General features: G+C 37.3%; 1 protein-coding gene across 3 annotated transcripts in view; it reads right to left on the reverse strand.

The window, feature by feature from the left end:
- fmnl2a (formin-like 2a) overlaps positions 1-23,048 on the reverse strand; it is a 118,297-nt gene that overhangs the window by 45,042 nt on the left and 50,207 nt on the right. For all 3 annotated transcript variants that reach the window (XM_079880244.1, XM_079880245.1, XM_079880246.1), the window contains exons 4-6: positions 7,443-7,519; positions 2,715-2,798; positions 886-1,041 (exon numbers count right to left, since the gene is read on the reverse strand). In XM_079880244.1, coding sequence (XP_079736370.1) covers positions 886-1,041; positions 2,715-2,798; positions 7,443-7,519 — 317 coding nt within the window. The remainder of the gene's footprint in view (positions 1-885; positions 1,042-2,714; positions 2,799-7,442; positions 7,520-23,048) is intronic.

Raw genomic sequence — 23,048 nt, forward strand, 5'->3', positions numbered from 1 at the left:
TTATCATCCTTGTGAATGGGCCAACCAAAGGCGCAACCCAAAATGTAGCATGGGTGACCTACACTATGAATAGTATTTCTAGTGTTCATAATGACATTAGAAACCAGTAATGCTGAATCCAAGCCACTGTAGTGTCAGTATTAAATACAAGACCATTGTCAAATTCGGCCAGTAAAATGTAAACAAAAAAAGGATGTACCCTTATTTCCTTCTAAAACGTGCTCATCCAGGTTAAGACTTTGGTGTCAGGGTCAGTCTTTGCTTTGTCTTATTCATTGTTGAAGATATTCATATGGTAGCAGAAACTCCACTGAAAAGTTGCAAGCTTTTGACATGTGACCCAGAGAAACTAAAAAACAACTGAGCAGAATTCCAGAATTAGAATCGGGAATTCTCTAGCTACTGCATAAGAGTTAGACCTTAATCCAATTCAAATGACAGGGAGCTTAGCATATTGAACACATTCAAACAGATCTCCTCAGGCTCAGTGTAAATACTCTGGTCCCGTCATCAGGCTGGTAAATAACAGACAGGGAAGTTCCTGTGTTAATTCTCATATGATGGTGATGTGTCAGTTATCCCATTCCTCATCAGAATAAAAATATCTAAACCAGTGCTGTGAGTCAGCGGCCAGACAGACAGACACATGTCGATTGTGTTCTACTCTTGGTTCTGTCGTGGTGCACAGTTTCCTAAGCCATTTAAAGTCTTACAGTCCTCATGACTATACAAAAGAGCCTTTCAGAAATCACATGAAGTCCGTACACACCATAACACAGTTGTACACACCTTATCAGTTTAGAAATATAAGATAATATCATGGTCTTGTATGATTAGTTTGCTGTACCAAGAACAGACGAAGTTTGTGTTGATGCATGTTCACACCTTAACGTTGAATGTCTGCTGGATCTGGAGATGCTGTTGCCTGTGACAGCTGATGAGAGGCTGTTTCCTCCATGGAGATCTTCAATCGATCGACTCCAGGGTTTAGATTTATCCACCGAGTTATCTGTGCTGTTCTCAGAACTGTCCCCATCATACCTGTAAAATATAGAACAACGGATCCTCAGAATAAGAGTAACCCAAAAAGAGAATATTATAGAGTCACCATATGTCCTACATTTTTATACTCTATTAATCTGTCGCCATGGGACTTCTTCTCATATGTGCAATGCAAAAATGTTAATCTATTTTATTTTTTAAAATAACAAAATAAATTTAGTTAAAGGAGTAGTTCACTTTAAAATGAAAATTACCCCCTGATTTACTCACTCTCAAGCCATCCTAGGTGTATATGACTATATTCTTTCAGACTAATACAATTAGAGTTATATTAATAAACACCCTGACATTCCAAGTTTTTTTCAAGTGTGGAGCACTTTTATGATGGATAGATGCACTTTTATGATGGATAGATACACTGTTATGATGGATAGATGCACTGTTATGATGGATAGATGCACTTTTATGATGGATAGATGCACTTTTATGAGCTTCAAACTGATGGTTCCACCTTGGATGACTTAAGGGGTAAATCATGGGGTAAGTTTCATTTTAAAGTGAACTACTCCTTTAAGAAATAGTATGTGCTGCATTAATACTTAGTTTCAGAAAATATACTAAAATAAACAAAATAAACATGAAATTTATATAATAAAAATACTTACGTTAATAGATGTTAATGGATAATTTTTTAACGTGAGAAAAAATCTAATTTAACATCAGTGAACACTGTTGTGTGTACATGTGCATACATTTTAGCATGAAAACATTTTGAAAATCTATGTATTTGATAAAATGCTAATAAAATATAAAATAATACAAAACATAATTTATTATAAAATATATAGATTTTTAATTCTGATTAATTCAAATGAATGAAATGAGATCATTGATCATGTCTACTGAATTGGCCAGTTACACTACCTTTCAAAAGTTTATGATCAGTAATTATTATTATTAATTTTATTATTATTATTATTTGAAATAAATTAATACCGTAATTCATTAAGGATGCATTAAATTGATCAAATGTTACAAACAAATCTATAAATGTTCTTTTTGTTCTTTTGAACATTCACAAATGTATCATGGTTTCAACAAAAAATATAAAGCAGCTCAACTGTTTTCAACATTGATAATAATAGCAATTTCTTTAGCAGCAAATCAGCATAGAATGATTTCTGAATGATCATGTGACACTGAAGAGTAATGATGCTGTAAATTCTGCTTTGTCATAACAGGAATATATTGCATTTTAAAATATATTAAATTAGAAACAGTTATTTTAAATGGTAAAAAGAATATCGCAATATTACCGTTTTTACTGTATTGTTTTATCATATTAATATTAATATAATCATATTAAGACAATTCTTTCAAAAGCATAAAACATTCTTATACTTTTGAACGCCAGTGTTTCTAGTGTCTTGTATTGATGAAAGTTATTTTTTTCTTCCCCAAAACACTAAAACAAAATTTCTTATCGGGTTGTAAAGAGCTATTTGTTGTAAATGGGATCTTGTGACTTGATCTGATCTTAGTGAACAGGCTGCACACACTCTCTAACACACACACACACACACACACACACACACACACACCGGTCCGCTCAGAGCAGCAGTAAGGCATGCAGTCAGACACAGCAGCGGACTGAGTGAAAAGAGCCATTGTGCTCATTGTGTTCATGTTCGGTACAATCACGGGTGACTTACGTGACAGCATACTGTGCAAACGAAAGATACTCCACCAACACATCCAAACCCTTATTCTCTTCATTCAGAAACTCCCGCACCCACCTAAACAGAGAAAGAGAGAGAGACCATTATAAAAAAATACTGTTGTAGTACTACAATAATGTGACGATATCTTTGATTTCCAAAATTTGGGACAGTTACTCATTCTTTATTAATAATATTATATTACTGTTCTTCATCATACAGTACTATTATATCACTAATCATGCAGTAATTAAACTAGACAATCCAAAAGACTCTTTAGAGCAGTGTTCTGGTATTCAAAAACTGCACTTACATACAGAGACAGACGTCATGAAATATGTATCATGGAACGGCGTCTCAGTAGCTTAAAAAAACAGCGTCAACTCAGTTCAGAGATTGAGAGCAAAGGTTTCATGTAGCTGGATTTCTCCCTCAGAGCAACAGCAATGAGAGATACTTCAAAGACATTGCAGAGACATCCCAGAATACCGCACGCATACACATCGACAAAGACCTCAAGGATCCCAGAAATGATCAAAAGCTGGTTTTCACTTCTTTCTTTTTTTTTTTTTTTTGGGCAGTAAAAAGTAGGCCAGAACCTGAAAACCTTTCAGTTGTGATAACAGAATTCTGAATGAAAAATTAGTTTCTTTTCATTTTCTAACAATCAGTTTGATCCACACCGTAAGAGTTAATGTAGTTATCTGAAAGTTCTAGGAGCAGTATGAGGTAAATATGGAATTTGAAACTAGCTCACATGATCATATTGTTAAAGTGCCCCTATTGTGCTTTTTTTTTTTTTTACATTACCTTTCATGTAGTGTGTTATATAGCTGTTTATGAATGTAAAACGTCTGCAAAGTTTCAAAGATCAAAGTCCACAATAAATGGAGTTTTCCAAAATAAAGAACCAAATCTGAACTGCCTGAAACGAGTTGTCACTCGTCAGTAATTACAGTCTTACTTGCTGGACAAACATGTAACATATTTCCATATTTCCAACCTATCTTCCAGATATCCAGTCTTCATTGGCTGCCCACAAATAAAGTCGGCATGTCGAGAAGACGCTGTTTTATGCACTGCAAGGGCCAATCCAAACATACACGCGCTGGAACTGATACGGTAAAACCGACGACATTGTTACTGTTCATATCACTGTGTATACAAGTGCTGAGGAACACTCTGAAGCTGAATTGCAGATATGTTAATAAGCATATGCTGTAGCATAATAAGGGCACTTTAGATTTTTATGTTAAAATACATCTCTCAGTTTATTGTTCATTGACAGCGTTTAGAGTGCCATTCACAGGTTTATCTCCCAAAAAGGGTAAACACTGACCCCCCCAGGCACCAACCAAACATTGAGAGCGATCCGCTCAGATCCATCAATCTCTTTCCAGCTCATCCTATAGTGTGAGTTTGGGGTCGTGGCTAATGTAGCAGGCGGAGCCAGAGGGTGTTTAGCTAGTTTGGGACCATGGCTGATGCGTAACATGGAAAAAGACATTCAGCTTCGGTTACACAAGTGCAAGATTTGCTGCATTTAGACCTTCAAAGATTAAACAGGTCATGAACACGGGCCATTGTGATGCAACGCTCCACAATGGAGGCTTCAATACCATACAGCAGCGGTTTTCAACTCTGCCCTGCTGAAAAATCCAGCATAAACCAGCATGAATTCAATGCTGGTCCAGGCTGGTTTATGCTGGATAGTGCTGGTCTAGCTGGTGGACTAACATAGCCACGTTGTTCTCAAGGGAAATGGAGTTGGTGAAGCTGGTTCACCTCACCAGCATGTTTTTGCAGGGTTGAGTATGCACACAATATTTTGGATTTTTTTTTTTTGCATTTAACTTTTAAATGCATTAATATGCATTAATATGAGGAGAGTTCTTTGCATGAAAGACCAGCGACTGCAGATCAACGTGCTACTGTATTTCTCTACGGTACTGTAGGAAATGAAATGAAATGAAATGTGAAGGATTTTATCTTTGACAAGATGATTGACAGGCCAGTTTACTATGACAGGTGGATGCGACAGAGAGCAACCGTTAAAGACGCAATTGTATTATGTGATAGTATGTCCCAAAGCTTGTCTACTCATCTGCTACACACTCAAAAGTATGTACTTTTTCTTCACAAAAAGAGTACATACTTTTAGGGCGTAGTATAAGTAGGCGAATTGAGACGCAGCATGAGAGTCCATGAAAGTGAAACTAAAGATGAATGAGTCCAGATAACTGTGACAGAAAGCTTTCAAACAATGTCAAGGACCAAGTGCTTTCAAACAGACTTCAAGCACTTTTGTACATGTACCATATAAAAGAAATTAAGCCAAACTGGTTTGGAATAAGTGAGCATGGCAATGCTCTTTGTGGAGTTGTTTAAGCATCCTCTGGTGAGATATTATTGATTTTATCTGAGGCTGTGTGACTGTGAGTCGTTGTAGTTGTGTTTCTGCTTGTCTCTTATCTTTTTCAGTTCCTGTTGTTCCTCTTATCTTCAGTGATTCTGCTTGTTAAACACAGGTGTCATCACTAATGGTCAATCATCACTTGAAAAGTGAATCTTTATTTCACTAACTGCAACATTGCTTCAGTGTTAATTTCACTCTGGTCTTTTTTTGTTAACTGACCCGACTGTACTGTACATTATCCCTTAAAATCTAACATTAACATAATGCACAGTACAAACGGTGGAAACATTGTTTGTAAAATGAGGAACAGATCTGAATCTCTTGTGGTACCGTTCTGTTGTTTTGTGTTTGTCGAACCCTCTGTGAGCAGATAATACTGCCTTATCTCATCTAGATTAGCTAGATCATTTATGTAATCTAGTTTAGTAGCATATGGTAGCTAAATCTCTGTACCGTATGTCTATCTGCTCTGGGAGCATGTTTGTCTGGTCTGGACTGCCCTTGAAATAATGAAACCTCAATATCAGTCATTTAGGGGATGACAAGGAAAGAGTGTGTGTTGTTTGCTACTGGAATATCACATCTTCTCATTTTCCTGTTGTGACATTTTCCTGACCTCGCTGACTTCCGTCAGCCTTTCCACTTCCTGTAAATCCTAGTTCCCAGCATGCAACTGGGTGTGTGATTTTCAGCACTCACAAAATCTCAGAAGCCCCCAGCACGTCTCTGCCTGCCGTTGTTTCTCTACGCTGCACAATTTGGGGGGAAAAAAATGTAATTGCACGTTTCTGATAAAAAATTATTATTCAGTGACGATTTAAAATGCAATTTAAAAAAAAAAAGAGTTTTGCTTTGTTTGTAGGACTGCAAAATTCGGTTGTCATTTATCAATATGGCAACAAAATACTTCACATTACAACTGTAAAATTGCAATACTATTATGTATTTCAAAACTCGCAATGTGCACCACAAGATACACACTCTTCAGTCACGTGTAGGGGATTGGTGTGGCATTACCACTTAATGTTTGGGGGGTTAGGGGGTGAGGTTAGAAATCACTCAAGGGGAAAAGGGTCCCCCTCGGTAGAATTTGCGTTTCAGGGTGGGGGCCTTAGGGGAGATCCTTATGGGCCCCCCAATGCCTCTGGGCCCCATGTTCACAGTTCCCTTTTTATGTATTTTGAGTTTTTAAAAAATGTGCAAATGTTAATATTTACATGTAAAACTGATATTATTATACAGTATTTAGTTGAATACATCTTTGCATTTTTAACTAGATATTTTTTCACACAGCTCATTGTATGGTGGAACAACCCTGCTCCTGGAAGGCTATCATTCTGCAGAGTTTAGCTCCAAGCCTGATAAAATCTAACCTAAGTCTTCAGGATTACTTAAAAATGATATGTTGTGTCATAGGTTACTGTTGTGTCATAAATTATATCTTAAATATATGCTAGATTAGGAATGGAGCTAAAACTCAGCAGGACAGTGGAGCTCAAGGGTTAGAGTTGCTCAACACTGAGGTTGAAGATGAAAATTACAAGACATTTAGAGGCACTGCTTAAAGTCAAACACACCTCATGACAAAAATACATTGAGTTGCTGCCTTGTGATTGACTGATTGGATATTTATGTTAACAAGCAGTTTGACAAGTGTACTTTATAAAGTGGCCAGTGAGTGTATATGCAGTGTAGTATTCAGTAAGCATTACACTAGTATTACACTGTAAAAAAATTCTAGTGACTGGTAACATCTACATTTTTTAATTGGCCCAAGTGCAATTCTTGTTGCAATAGTCTGTTAACATTGGCTCAATGAGAAATAATACGTCAGACTAATTGAAAAATTTAGATGTGACCAGTCACTAGAAATTTTTGACTTGGGGATCTAATTTTTTTTTAGTGAACATTTTCAGAGTACTTGAAAGAATTACCGGGTCGACCGGTTACTTCCTTTGAAGGGTTCAACCGGCTCAAAAGAACGATTCGTTCAAGAACCGAACATCACTAGTAAGAATAGTCCTGATAAGGTTGTGTAGAGAATCTCACAAAACCTATCGGTTGGCATTCTTGCAAAACTCACTGGGCAGAAATATGACAAGTCCAGTCAGGAATATTTGGCTGGTGAGTGTACTGCATCAGACAAAAGACCATTATTTCAGCTTCAATTCATGATACATGAGGGCTTTTGTAGTGCTACAGTTTCCCTTCAGGACTCAGGAGAGTATCTGTGTAACTCAGAACAGTGATCACAGCTCGAGTGTGAGCAGTATTTAATAAACTCACATGCACACTGATGAACTCACCCGATGTGATTGGTTCGTAATGAGATTTCCAGCTCCCGCAGGACCTGCGTCGACTCCTGCACTCTCCTCCTGAACTTCTGCAGAAGACAGAACAAAAAAAGGCTTTATTGCAGCGTTCATCTATTATGCCCGCTGTGATTTCGGCAATCCCATAAGATCATTACAAATCACACTGTATGACATGGATCTAATAAACTTGGGTACGACATGTATGTATGTCATAGGCTACGGCGCACGTCAGTATAGAAGAATAAAACGTCATCAGCATGTGCTATTGGTAAACAAATAGAGCAAGATGAATCACACTTTGGCAATTGTGGTTTTTATGTGTGCTGAAAAAAAGGAGGAGAATATGGACGTGGTCATGGCTTGGGAAAAGACAGCAACTTGGCATGCCAATTTTGCAAATGGATCTCGAGGTAAGAAGTTTTAGCACCATGTTGCAGTTATTAATACACCATTTCATGTTGCATTTTTATTGGCTAGTCAGTAGATGAAGGTCGTAGCTGCAAACACACTGCGAGATGATCATGCTAAATTTATGACACTTTCAGAAAATTATCACAGGCTATTTTAGTCGCAGTGACAATGGCCATCTTTGAACCTCTCTCACTGTAAGACATAAGACCACCGTCTACGAGCCATGACCACATAAATCACCACAATTGGACAACAATGGGATTGAATAAATAGCAAAAGAAGAACAAGTCGCACAGGTCTTCTCTACACTGAAAAAACAAAAAAATATTTATTGTTTAGTTGTTAAATTTACATGGTAGTTTCTTAATCATAGTATTATCTTAATCGGCTTAATATCGGAATATTGTTGCCTATGTAAACGTACTGAATGTCTCAAACTGTACTCAGATTTGCCAAGATGATTGGATGGTGAAAATGCGTCTCTATGACATTTTTTTGGAAGGGAGAGGTTAAAAGAAATAAGAGAGACTGGCGATTGGTGACAACATTTCATTTCAGAGGTGACGCAAGTTATAACATTTTCATTTAAGATTAGAAAAAAAAAAAAAAAAAAACCTTGAAACATGTATTACAAAGTGAATTTAAGTTAATGGATTCAGCTTAATGCTAAATTGTAAACAGTGCTATGCAACAAATGAGACAAAGTGTTATGGCAACGTAACAGGTCCAAGTATTGGAATAGTATTTTGCTTAATAAAAACAATGTTTCTATCACCTGCTAAATACATACTTGCAATACATAGTATAAGAATTAGGTGTCTTAATAGCCTCTCTTTCCTTTTATCTGTTGCTGTCTCAATCCCCTCCTCTTTATCACTGTCATTCCCTCTCTAACTCCCTTTGATGCAATCATTTCAGTGTCTGACATCAGTGAGTCGGATTGATTATTAATGCCTGGCCTGCCACTCATCATCATAGCTGCCGTCTAATTAGTCTTGCAGAACTGCAGCATCAGTTTTGAGTTAAGATTTGGCAGCATATCCCGTTCAGCTGGTAAAAGCAGCGTGTCCCTCTCATTGGATGACATTTTCACATGCATTTCACCTGACACGTGATTGGGTTGGCCACAAAGCCACTGTAACCATGGCTACAGAGAACAAAAGTGGGCCCACAGTTTGGACTCAACCCTATTATGAGACTAAGTGGAGAAAACAACCAAATAAACCCATTACCTTAAACTAATTTGTGATTTACTGTGCTTTCAATCTTTTCATTTTTTATGATGCAAAGATTTGAGTTGGGTGAATCTCTGTTACATTTACCCAGTTATATTTTAAGAATCAATTTTATCTCAGATTGTTAAATAAGTAGATTTTAAAATAAATAAAGAAAATAAAGAAAATAAATACAAATAAATGCTAATGAAGCAATTGCTGAAAATCAATAAGAGTGTAGAGCTATAAAATGAATGAGGTCATAGCACAAATAATTGATTTTGGGTGTATTTGATGAAATTATTGAGTTCATATTATTTACATATTTGAAGTGACGCAAGACTAACTTGCATTGCCTCTGAAATGACATGCTGTCAGTGATATTCTCTCTTTTTTTTAACCTGTCATTTCCAACAAACGTCATAGAGAAGCATTTTCATCATCCAATCAATCCCTTGTGGAAAAAATCCTAAAGAATTGTATCTTACCAAATATCATGTTTCAATTGGGAATATGTCAGATTACAGAAATAAAACGGGTAACAAATGCCATTTCACAGTGACTTTTAAAGTTCATTATAATTCCACTTAAAATTATACATTTATAAAAAAGTTGTGTCAACCACCACAAACTTCACTTCAAAAATGCACTTTTTTGGGATTTTTTTTAAGGCACTTCTGGCTTACTATTTTGCTATAGGCCTACTATGATTTGGTACACATTAATTCTAATCTTACATAAATAATATTAAGGAAGGATCCTATGCAAATTGAGACAGAGAGTGACAAAGAGAAAGAGACAGACACAGACACATAAAAACAACAGATATAGTGAGTAAAGAGAAAAAGAGGGGAGTGTGTGCTCTGTTGTTCCCAGCGTGGGTGTGTTTGGCACATGTGGAGTGCAGTGTGTTTTCAGTGTGTGTGCAGAGCTCACGCTCCCACCTCGACTTTAAGCATTCCCAGCTGTGGCGAGAGAGAGAGAGAGAGAGAGAGAGAGAGGGAAAGAGAAGGGGAAAAAGAACGCAGTTCTCCAGAGAGGTCATCCTGGATTGGAATCAATGGCAAAGACATTCTTCAGGACCCTCTGGAATGACCCTCTTCCTGCTGCAATCCGATTGGCTGAGAGCCGCGTGTGGAATGCACCGTATGTAAAGCTCTCGGCGCTCACAAAGTAACAATTGTTCAAGTCTGCAGAAAAGAGCCATGGCCAGAACGTACAGCCATAACTCTCTCTGTCTCTTTCTCTTTTTCGCTTTCATTGTATTCATCACCTACCTTCACAAGGACTTTCTATTTCCCACTGTCTATTTCTTTTTATGTGTGTCTCAACTCTTTCACCACATCTTTAAATGATCCCCCATCCCATTTTTTTTTTCTCGTTCTGTACTTTCTCTGAGCTCAGGGACATGATGTCAGCTGCCGGCGTGCAACACCCATGAGATCAGCTCAAGAACACCTTCAGAGTCCAAACCACATAAAAGACATAAACAATAATATCTGACCTTTAATATTTAATCTAGGGCTGTCCATCCGTTAACACGTGCGATTAATGCAAAATCCTTAATGTGTTAAAATAATTGAAAGCAAATAAATTACTGAAGCACGTGAAATTACGTTATTAACGTAATTTACGTCACGCAGTTACATGATCATAGAAGTTGGGAGTTTACCACATTGAGCATCTATAATGGCACAAGCACCTGTGACCCGGTAGGCGGAAATTTCTATTCTAACCTATTAACTCGATTTCGCTTCTATGTTTGCGATCAGATCATTTTAAGCCGCTGAATTTTCCATCTAATGAAGAGTAAGCAAATTCATTCAAACAATCAGTCCAAAACAGTGCTAATATAAAGAAAACCAGGCTTATTACATCAGAGATGGCAGAGAAAATAGTGACTCACGGACAGTTTTCAGTGAATTATTCATTCCAGTGTCTGTTTAGCTTTAAAACACGAGCTCTGTCATATTCTGTGATTGTTTCTGAAGAGCACTGTGTGAAATGCAGACTGAACAGAACGTCAAAACATCCCACCGCTGGCCAGATGCTACACTAACTACATTTCTCGGCTGGATAAAGCAAATCTCGCTAGTAAAGTTTAGATGGATGTGGATTGTAATCAAGGTAAAGATGATTGCAGTGACGTCTGCGTCATGTTCATGTATGCGTCAGTCCGTTATTTTTTTGGCTTCTCCATATGGCTCTGCTCAGTAACTTGACTAAAATTTGTCTAAAATTTAAACAAGCTCTAAAAAGTTCTAAACAAGCTATTTGTTGTTGCACTGTACACATACTGTACACTGAAAACTTTTATTCTGTCATGTTTTTTTGTTTTTTTTTGTGCATAAATTTATGAATTATATAGACTTTTATATTTAGTTATTTGGTGTCCTTTTGGAGTCTCCAAGTGTCCTTTTTTGGAAAGAAACCTGAATTTACCTTGAAAAAAGCTTGCAGAAAATACAGTTTTGCATCACATTGCATCAAATTCGAATAGAACCGATTATAATTACTGACGCTGTTTAAACTGGATACAGTATACAGACGCCGTTCAGTTTCTGACATGCTCCACATGCTTGAGCTACTTCTGACAACAGGACAAATGGAAGAGTAAATAAACATTCACTTTGACAGTAGGACCCCACCCAGCTAACAAAAATATGTTCTAAGAACGTTGTGGGAACGTTGACTTGAAACGTTCTTAAAATGTTGAAATGTCCAGTTTGCATAACGTTGCTGGAATGGTATTTTAATGTTAGAAAAACATTGCTGGAACGTTAGGATAATGTTGCTGGAACGTTATCTTAAGGTTAGCATAACGTTGCCGGAATGTTAGCATAACGTTGCTGGAACATTGTCTTAAGGTTTACATAACGTTGCTGGAACGTTATCTTAAGGTTAGCATAACGTTGCTGGAACGTTAGCACAACATTGCTGGAACATTATCTTAAGGTTTGCATAACGTTGCTGGAATGTTATCTTAAGGTTAGCACAACATTGCTGGAACATTATCTTAAGGTTTGCATAACGTTGCTGGAACGTTATCTTAAGGTTAGCATAACGTTGCTGGAACGTTATCTTAAGGTTAGCATAACGTTGCTGGAACGTTATCTTAAGGTTAGCATAACGTTGCTGGAACGTTAGCACAACATTGCTGGAACATTCTCAAGGTTAGCATAACGTTCATGGAATGTTATCTTAAGGTTAGCATAATGTTCATGGAACGTTATCTTAAGGTTAGCATAACGTTCATGGAACGTTATCTTAAGATTAGAATAACGTTAATGGAACGTTATCTTAAGGTTAGCATAACGTTCATGGAACGTTATCTTAAGGTTAGCATAATATTCATGGAACGTTATCTTAAGGTTAGCTAACATTGCTGGAACGTTAGCACAACATTGCTGGAACATTCTTAAGGTTAGCATAACGTTCATGGAATGTTATCTTAAGGTTAGCATAACGTTCATGGAACGTTATCTTAAGGTTAGCATAATGTTCATGGAAAGTTATCTTAAGGTTTGCATAATGTTGCTGGAACATTATCTTAAGGTTAGCATAACGTTGCTGGAACATTAGCACAACATTACTGGAACATTCTTAAGGTTAGCATTACGTTCATGGAATGTTATCTTAAGGTTAGCATAACGTTCATGGAACGTTATCTTAAGGTTAGCATAATGTTCATGCAACGTTACCTTGAGGTTAGCATAACGTTCATGCAACGTTATCTTAAGACTAGTATAACATTGCCAGAACATTGGCATAACGTTGCTGGAACATCATCTTAAGGTAAGCATAACATTCCTGAAACGTTCTTTCCCCCAAAATGTTATTAACAATACAACATTCAAAGAACATTAAAATGTCCACTTTCTTTCAAGTTAAAATGTTATTTTAAGGTTAGAAAAAAAATTCTGCAGAATTTGTACAACTTTATTTTTTATTAACACAACCATGTGAATTATAAGTGCACACTTTTACAGCACATCAAAAAGTAGAACATTTCATATGATTATCATACATTTTTAAACGCTACATTATAGCTTAAAAAAACAACAACACATATTTTCATATAAGCATTTAAATGTAATGAAAACGGTGTTTAAGGGTTAGTTCACCAAAAAATTCTGTCAGTAATCACTCACCCTCATGTTATTCCAACCCCGTAAGACTCTTCAGAACACAAATTAAGATATTTTTGATGAAATCTGAGATCTGGCTCACTCCTCAATAGGCTTCTAGGCAATTTTATTCTGGCGAGTTTATCAAGTGACGACAATAATTTTTATGCACAAAAAAACAAAATAAAGACTTTATTCAACTATTCATTTTCTTCCGTATTGGCTTCTGAGTGACTTCACTAGTGCTGGGAGAAAAAATCGATTCACCTAGGTATCGTGTTGTTGTTTTTTAAACGTTCTTAAAATGGATTATTTCTTTATTACAGAATCGATATTAATTGAAATTCAAGTTAGAGACGAGGTTGACCGAAGTAAGTCTCTTCGTTCCAACAAAGGATGAAATGTGTTGTTAAATTTCGAGTGTCGAGTAACTTAATATCCCTTTCAATTGGACACGTAAAAGCGGCGTGAGATTGAATGCATTGATAAGCCATCACGCTACTCATATACTGGGAGAGAGATAAGACAATAGAGCTGCACGATTCATCTTTAAAAAAATGTGATCTCGATTCAAACACCCACACAATCTGCTTCCATTTCGTCTGTCTATTAAACCCTTGACAAAATCATATCGCAACATTTAAAGCTGTGCTGACCCGGAGAGAGTCGTCATGAAACAGCTTCACAATCAGTCTTTTCAACCTCATAGTATCATTATTTCTGTGATGCAATAGGCTAGTTCAAATTATCATAGAAGTACTAGGATAAAAGTTTAAATTTCAAATATAAACACTGATGTTTATGATAGCGATCAAGATAGAGTAAAGCCCCAATCACACCTAACACGTTTTTCCGGTTCGAAAACGCGAGGCACACAGCACTGCCCCAATCACACAGAACAAGCAGTGAACTGCGTTTTTTGTTGCTAGGCGAACACAGAAACAGCTGTCCTGTCAGTCAAGTAAATGTCAAATCAGACTTTTATTAACTTTGTTTATTTTCTGTTAACATTGTGATAGTTACGATTCGTGAAGTCGTTAAGCTCCTGGTAACCCGCAAGAGCACCACAAGTTTATCTTCCATCATCGCACTCTCTGGCGTCCAAAACAACTGTAGCTTTCATCACTACAATGGAAGACCCGCCTCTCTATTCATTCGGTTCGAGTTGATTTTTTTTTCAACTCAATCATATATTAAAGAGAATGTAGTACTAACTGTATGATGCTTCTGAAATAAGTCAGAAAGATGAGATGAATTGTTTTTGTAAATATTACTCATCTTATACATCATGTAGCCTATACAGTCTGTAAAAGTGTGATTTAACATTTTCTGATGGTCTAGTGTTAAAAATAAAATAAAAATCGCAATATCGAATCGCAATTCTTAAAAAAATATTGTAATACCAGCAGTATCAGCACCCAAGTATCGTGATAGTATCGAATCGGGAGATAGTTGTATCGTCCCAGCCCTAGAGTTCACGAGAGCAGCGAGAACTGAGAAGATGACGCAGATGGGACTCGATGTAAATTTCACTTTTGTGAACTCACTCAGAGGCTCACACATAAGAAAATGAATAGTTGAATAAAGTTGTTATTTTTGCACACAAAAATAATTGTCGTCGCTTGATGAACTTAAGGTTGAGCCAGTCACTTGGACTATTTTAACAATGTCTTTACTAACTTTCTGGGCAGAATGAAATTGCCTAGAAGCCTTTGGAGGAGTGAGCCAGCTCTCATATTTCATCAAAAATATCTTAATTTGTGTTCTGAAGATGAACGGAAGTCTTGAAGGATAATTCTGGTATTTAGCACTTTGAGTCTCTTTTCTGGTTTGTTTTGGATGAACTAGAGTGGTGGACACAGAAATGTTGACGATGGGTCCTGTCTCGACTTTTTGACTCGTTTAGAATCGCCTTTGAGCGCTTCAGAGTGGCTGTCTATGGGCATGCACGAACATGTCCTAAAAACAACCCTTAACGTTCGTTTTCAAAACTGTGCAACTCACCGAGTGGTTAGTGGTGTTCGTTGATGATTAAAAACAAGTAGCGTAGCAAAATACAGTTTCTGTTGTGTTTTATTTGCCATTTTGTAAAATCCCATTAATTTCTGTTGGAGGACTCATTGCTCGTTGATATTACTGCGCTACCGGGAACGGAAAAGATGCTTCAGACTCAAATATCGAGCGGAAGTTTATACTTTGTTGTGAGCTATCTGAAAAAATAGTATATTAGTAAATATATAGCAAATAACACGGATTGAAATCATACATTGTGCCGATATATTTGTTTTTAATCATCAACGAACACCACTAACCACTCGGTGAGTTGCACAGTTTTGAAAACGAAAGTTATTAGGTTTGTTTTTAGGACATGTTCGTGCATGCCCATAGACAGACACTCTGAAGCCGTCAAAGGCGATTCTAAACAAGTCTAAAAGTCGAGACAGGACCCATCGTCAACATTTCTGTGTCCACCACTCTAGTTCATCCAAAACAAACCAGAAAAGAGACTCAAAGTGCTAAATACCAGAATTATCCTTTAAAGGGACACTCCACCTCTGGAAAGATGAATGTGTATTTAAATTGGGTCATTTATGTAGAAGAAATGTGAAATAGGGCTGTGCCGGTAAACTTGACAACTGCACCACCGCGGTTGTAAAGCGCCACCGCGGTGGCTGAGGAGTACCGGCGGTGGTTTGCCAAAAAAAAAAAAGTTTGTATGTAAATGCTGTTTTACATTAATATTATGACACACAAAGCTTTGTTTACAAAATAAATAATAGGTTAGCAATTAAATGTTATATCGCAGCCATGGAAAAGTTTGAATTCATGAGAGAGTTGTGCGTGAGTCCATAAATTTAAACTTTGTCGGCTTTGAATTCTGGTTTGCGATCTTCACCCGATAATCAGTGAATTTAAAAATATTCCATTAGTTATTCCATATAAAAAGTTGAATTGTCTACTTTTAAACAAAACAATTCAAAACGAAAATAAACCGACTAGCATGTTTATGTAGTCCGTAGTGTGCAATTCTCTAGGCGCGTTCACTGCGAAGATGACAAGTGAGCAATGTCAACTTCATCTTTGCAGCCCGACACTGACACACAAAAAAAAACACTTTATTAATAAACAATTCAAATGTCTCCTTGCTATATTTGACACGTTCATAATCATTACGGTTTGTGACAGCTGTTATGTGCGTTATTGGCAGCGTCACACACATGAACGCGTCAACCGCATCAGCACCAGAACATGGAGATTTTATTTTAGAGAATGATCACACAACAGACATTAGAACATAATCGAATATAACTCATAACGTTGCTGGAACGTTAGCACAACATTGCTGGAACATTCTCAAGGTTAGCATAACGTTCATGGAATGTTATCTTAAGGTTAGCATAATGTTCATGGAACGTTATCTTAAGGTTAGCATAACGTTCATGGAACGTTATTTTAAGGTTAGAATAACGTTAATGGAACGTTATCTTAAGGTTAGCATAACGTTCATGGAACGTTATCTTAAGGTTAGCATAATATTCATGGAACATAATAATCAGTGAATTTAAAAATATTCCATTAGTTATTCCATATAAAAAGTTGAATTGTCTACTTTTAAACAAAACAATTCAAAACGAAAATAAACCGACTAGCATGTTTATGTAGTCCGTAGTGTGCAATTCTCTAGGCGCGTTCACTGCGAAGATGACAAGTGAGCAATGTCAACTTCATCTTTGCAGCCCGACACTGTCACACAAAAAAAACACTTTATTAATAAACAATTCAAATGTCTCCTTGCTATATTTGACACGTTCATAATCATTACGGTTTGTGACAGCTGTTATGTGCGTTATTGGCAGCGTCACACACATGAACGCGTCAACCGCATCAGCACCAGAACATGGAGATTTTATTTTAGAGAATGATCACACAACAGACATTAGAACATAATCGAATATTCAAAAATCGTGACTCATCCCTGCATGGAATCTCTTTTTACTTTTCCCATACTTTCACTCGTGTCTCACCCATTTCCAAAGGGGATTATAAACGTTTCTTCCTTTGTTCGCTTTTAGGTCGATTATTTTCGTATTCTTTACTGTGCAGGCTAAAGTAGAAAAACCGCTGTAGGACAGATATAGCCTACATTTTTTACATGAACGTCAAATTCTTTTCAACACAGTTTGTGCTTGTTATTAGACATATTGGTATAGGCGCGTCAAGTTCATTTGTAAAGCGCGTTTCACAAGGACGGGTGATTTTAGTTTGGCTTTCTCTGGCAGCGCGCAAACATAACTTAAATGTCTTATCCATGTGGAAAATAAAATAATCTCCTCATACCTTTTACAAGTAGAAAACCTGAAGATATCAGAAAAGAGATCGATGGTCTCTTTCCTGCTCGTGTCCCATATCCCTCTCAAAGCGCAGAGCGGTAGGCTATATCACGCGTCTTTGTGTGGAAATAGTAGTTAGCAGACTAATAGTAGTTAGCAGACTAACTTTTTTTTTATGCATGCAATGGGATTAATCATAGCATGCTGATGAATGATGTATAATAATAATAATTAATCTGCATTCCCTAGTTTTGCACTGATGTAACAAGACTGACAGTGACACAATAAGACCTCATGTTAGCAAAATGTCTTAATCTTTTAACTCTTAAAAAAAAAACTATTAAAAAACATGTATGTTCTTTAATGTTTGATTATAATTTTACTGTATTCACATAGGGATGGGATTTGATAAGATTTTATCAATAATAATGCCACTGACGATTCTGATTATCAATCCAATTCGTTAAAGGAGAAGTTCACTTTTAAAATGAAAATTCTGTCATCATGTACTCACCCTCATGTTGTTTCAAACCTGTATGAATTTCTTTCTTCTGCTGAACAGAAAGGAAGATATTTAGAAGAATGTCAGTAACCAGACAGTTTTTGGGTCCCATTGACTTCCATAGTATATTTTTTTTCCTACTATGGAAGTCAATGGGACCCAAAAACTGTCTGGTTACCGGTACTGACATTTTTCCAAATATCTTCCTTTGTGTTCAGCAGAAGAAAGAAATTCATACAGGTTTGAAACAACATGAGGGTGAGTACATGATGACAGAATTTTCATTTAAAAGTGAACTTCTCCTTTAACGATTCTCTTATCGATTCTTGATAGCACTGTGTGGAAAAATGTTTAAAATGCTTTAAAAAAAAGTGGTTTTATTTATTTTAAAGTTTAAGCTTGAGTTAGCAAACTGTACTTTTTATATAATTTATGTAATAAATAAAACCTAAAGTGTTACTGATTAGTTATACACCGATTCAGACGTCTCCTGAGTTCATTAAAATGAATCGGTTCAAAGGAGTCATTAGTTCGCGAATTGGACGTGTCGTGCGCGTTGTGTGATTATCCCAGCAGTTAGGACATGGAAATCCAAGATTTGTGTCAACACAGAAAACATTTCATCACTGTATAGTTTTATTTCGTTTAATTAAAGTGTTGTTTTATGTCAGCTGAATGTCCGGAACGCGAGAAGATAAGGAAACTTATTTAGCACAATTCACACCCAGCAGTATAATTCAGGGAAAAAAAAACCTCCGAATGCTCCACACGAAACTTTGGTCTTCCGACATTTTACCACCGTGTCGATTTATTTTGATTAATATGTGCGAGGGAGAGAGAGCAAGGGCAGCGCTTATGGAGACGGTGAAGTCGTTTACACAGAGAGTGCGCGCGCGCGCGACCGGCTCTCTCTCTCTCTCGTCGTTCTTTTAGTTAAAACATACGCCCTGTCACAAACGCAGCCGTTCATCTACATTACTCACCGATCAAATAAGACTTTGGCAGGACAAAAAATCACTTTGGCGGGCGCTAAAACAAGTTCAATGCTGGAAAATTCCTGCGTGAGTTTCCATGGTTTCCATTAGACTCGCACGGTAGCCAGAGGCGTCTCATCAAATCGCGAGCTCAGCTGTTGTTGACGCTGTGCGTGTGCTTCAAGATTATAAAAAGTGCTAAGATCCCGATTGGCCCAGAGAAATGTCAATTATAAGAATTATCCAATAATGTTTCGCAATTCTAGCCTGCATGGCAGTTTACTGTGAGAAACAATACACCCCCAAAAAAAAACCTCTCCGGTTCTACGCGATTCACATAAATGACACAATTGACCAAGAAAACGGCGATTTTCGGCGAAAAGCGACAAGTTTGCAGGTATGTAAACAAAAGTTTTTTTTTTGTTAAATAGATTAAGATTTTTCTTAAATAGAATAGATTTATTATATTATGTAAGTTACCAGTATTTACTTATATTTATAGCAATGCTTTACAGGCTTTATTGTGTCGTTTCTTTGTTTTTATTTATTTATTTCAAAACAACCACCCAAACACCGCAACACCGCCGGTATTTGGGTCCATTACCACCGCGGTGGTAAAAAACTGCCACCGTCACAGCCCTAATGTGAAATTATTTTTTTAGTTTGGAGCTTTCTAGACTAAGAAAAGCCAGAAAATGTATTTTTGGCTTATGTGGATGAAAGACAACAACTCCCAGAATGCACTTGCTTCGCTGCTCTACGAGGCCACTCTCAAGCCACACCTACCGGTTAGAGAGCAGTTGTAAATAATAAAGCTAAGCTAAGCTAAGTTACTAGTCTCTGTGAGTATGCCCGGGCACAAAATGTCCGGGATTCGACTTTTGGGTTCTACAGTCGCCATTTATTGTGTTTACTGTGACGAGCAGGACGAGACTAGGGCCACAGGAGAACGACGCGAGGCCGGTGGCGTGATTACTGATGACCGACACCTGTGAGGCACTGGCTCGTATCTCTCACGGAGGAGCGGGAATTTTCTTAGCAGTGGTAAAACGCACATCAACCGATCACGCCACCGGCCTCGCGTCTTTCTCCCGCGGCCCTAGCCTCGTCCTGCTCGCCACAGTAAACATGATGAATGGCGACTGTAGAATGCAAAAGCGGTGGCATGATTACTGATGAGCGGCGCCTGTGAGACGCACCGGTCTCTGGGCTATCTCTCACGGAGGAGCGAGTATTTTCTTAGCAATGGTAAAACGCACATCAACCGATCACATGTTTAGCGTTAATGTAAACACTACATTCAGATTCACCAATCGGAATGAATTCAGTTAGATTGAAACAAAAGGTGTGCATGTAAACAATGAATGGCGACCGTAGAAAGCAAAGCCGAATCCCGGACATTTTGGACGATCTCGACGGCCGGACATGCAGGTTTCTGCCGGTGAAATCAAACGCACTGGCACTGATCTGTGATAGGTCTGTTAGCATATTAGCTCCAACCCCCTATGGGCGGGTTTGAAAGGGTGGGAACTAGTGCTTGTAGTCTCAACAGAAATCCCCCCCTCTTACACTTCCTCCTACAATGACGCAAAATGACGATTTTTGCATCATTGTAGGAGGAAGTGTAAAGAGGTAAATACAGATTTCTCCCGTCTCAGGGGAAAATGAGAAAATGTTGCACGACCATTCAATAGTATGACTGGGTTTCTAACATTGCAAAGCTTAATGCAAATGGGTGGAGTGTTCCTTTAAAGGGATAGTTCACTTTGAAATTAAATTTTGGTGTTTTAGCTTACCTGAAGGGCATCCAAGATGTAGGTGTCTTTTTTTCCACAGTAGTTTCAATTTTGATATTTTTAGGTCAAACCGTTCTTGTCTGTCAGTCATATAATGCAGGTCTATGGTCACTGTCTCAAAGAGCATGCACAGAGTCCAAATTAAACAATTCCCCATCTTAAGTACACATTGACGGCCTAAGACACGAAACGAGCGGTTTTTGTGAGAAAACGAACAGTATTTATATCGTTTTTACCTCTTATAAAACAACCACGTCAAAGTGATCTGAGGGCACGGGCGCTTCCTGCTGTGTGACGTGTGCGCATAGATGTATATACACTAGATGTTAGGGCTGCTCGATTATGGAAAAAATCATAATCACGATTATTTTGGTCAATATTGAAATCACGATTATGTAACACGATTATTTCACATGACTGGGAACGTGTTGCATTTATTAAAAAGACACGGTAACGCTTTACAATAATGTTAATTAGTTAACATTAGTTAAAGTATTAACTAACATGAACTAACAATGAGAAAAACATTTGTTACAGTATTTATTAATCTTTTTTAATGCTAGTTAATAAAAATACAGCTGTTCATTGTTTGTTCATGTTAGTTTACACTGCATTAAGTAAGGGTTAATGCCCGACGAGGTGTCCATTATCAGGTTTTAATGGACGACGGCGAGGTGTGAACCTCCGCTGAAGTCCATTAATACCTGATAATGGACACCTCGAAGGGCATTAACCCGCTTATACCATGGTCACTTACTAAAGTTTAATGTGTTTTAGAGTAAAAATCGTGAGGGTTTTTATTTATTAAGTCGAGCGCACTATTTAATAGTATACAGGCGTTGCCAAGCAACGTGGCCACAGCGAGCTGACCGCAGCAGTTGATCAGTGAGTTTGAACCAGCGCATCATTTAAAACTGTCATCAGTTCCTAGGTGTACATTATCACTTTTTAATGGACACCCTGCAGCCAATCAGAATCGAGTATTCACCCAGACCATGGTATAACTAATGTTAACAAATACAACATTTCATTTTAATAACGTATTAGTAAATGGTGAAATTAATATTAACTAAGATGCTATAGAAATATTGTTAATTATTAGTTTATCTTAAGGTAAGTTAGTTATAATGCTAATTAATGAACCTTATTGTTAAGTGTTACCAAAGACACCTTTCAACAATTCTTAAAAAATCAAAATTTGAACATTGATTGTACTTTTTGAACTATTAAAATAAATAATGTATCAGATAATACTTCAATGAGTATTTAATTCCCGCAGGTCTACCACTTATAATGCGGGAAATCCCCCCGCAAACATTGATTCACTTTAGCATGTAGATTGTATGAGTATCTTAAATGAATCCACACAGATTATAAAATCAAATCAATAATTTTAAAACTTTCTCCAAGATACAATTTCACAAACCGCGTGAGTGTTCAGCGGTGATGCGTCTTCTCTCTCTCTCTCCGTCTCTCAAAATGCGCTGGACTGGACAAGGCAAGCGTCAAATTCAATTAATTGCACAGCCCTACTAGATGTCGCATTAAAGACATTCGTTCCAATGAACTGCCGTAGCCAAGGCGACATCTAGTGTATATACATCTATGCGCACACGTCACACAGCAGGAAGCGCCCACGCCCTCAGATCATTTGGACGTGGCTGTGTTATAAGAGGTAAAAACGATATAAATACCGTTCGTTTTCTCACACAAACCGCTCGTTTCGTGTCTTAGGCCATCAATGTGTACTTACGATGGGGAATTGATTAATTTGGACGATGGGGAATTGTTTTAATTTGGACTCTGTGCATACTCTTTGAGACAGAATCCATATTCCTGCATGAAATGACTGACAGACAAGAACGGTTTGACCTAAAAATATCAAAATTAAAACTACTGCGGGAAAAAAGACACCTACATCTTGGATGCCCTTCAGGTAAGCTAAAACATAGCAAAATTTAATTTCAAAGTGAACTATCCCTTTAAAGGGGTGGTTCGGGATTTTTGACATCGGACCTCATTTTTAAGTCAGCCTGGTTGTTATTCATCAGTGGAGACATTTTTTTTTTTTTTTTAATTTATTTCTTATATTTGGATAGTTAGCCGATGCTAGGCTAGCGCGAGTCAAGGGTATATGTTAGCCAGCCATTAAAAAAACGTTTTACCCACTCCACAGTGCACCAAACGCAAATAAATTATAACACTAGACTATCGATGAAAATGTCCGTTGAGAGAATAATGT

Source organism: Squalius cephalus (genome assembly GCF_949319135.1).
Source record: "Squalius cephalus genome assembly, chromosome: 9".
Classification (NCBI taxonomy): Eukaryota; Metazoa; Chordata; class Actinopteri; order Cypriniformes; family Leuciscidae; genus Squalius; species Squalius cephalus.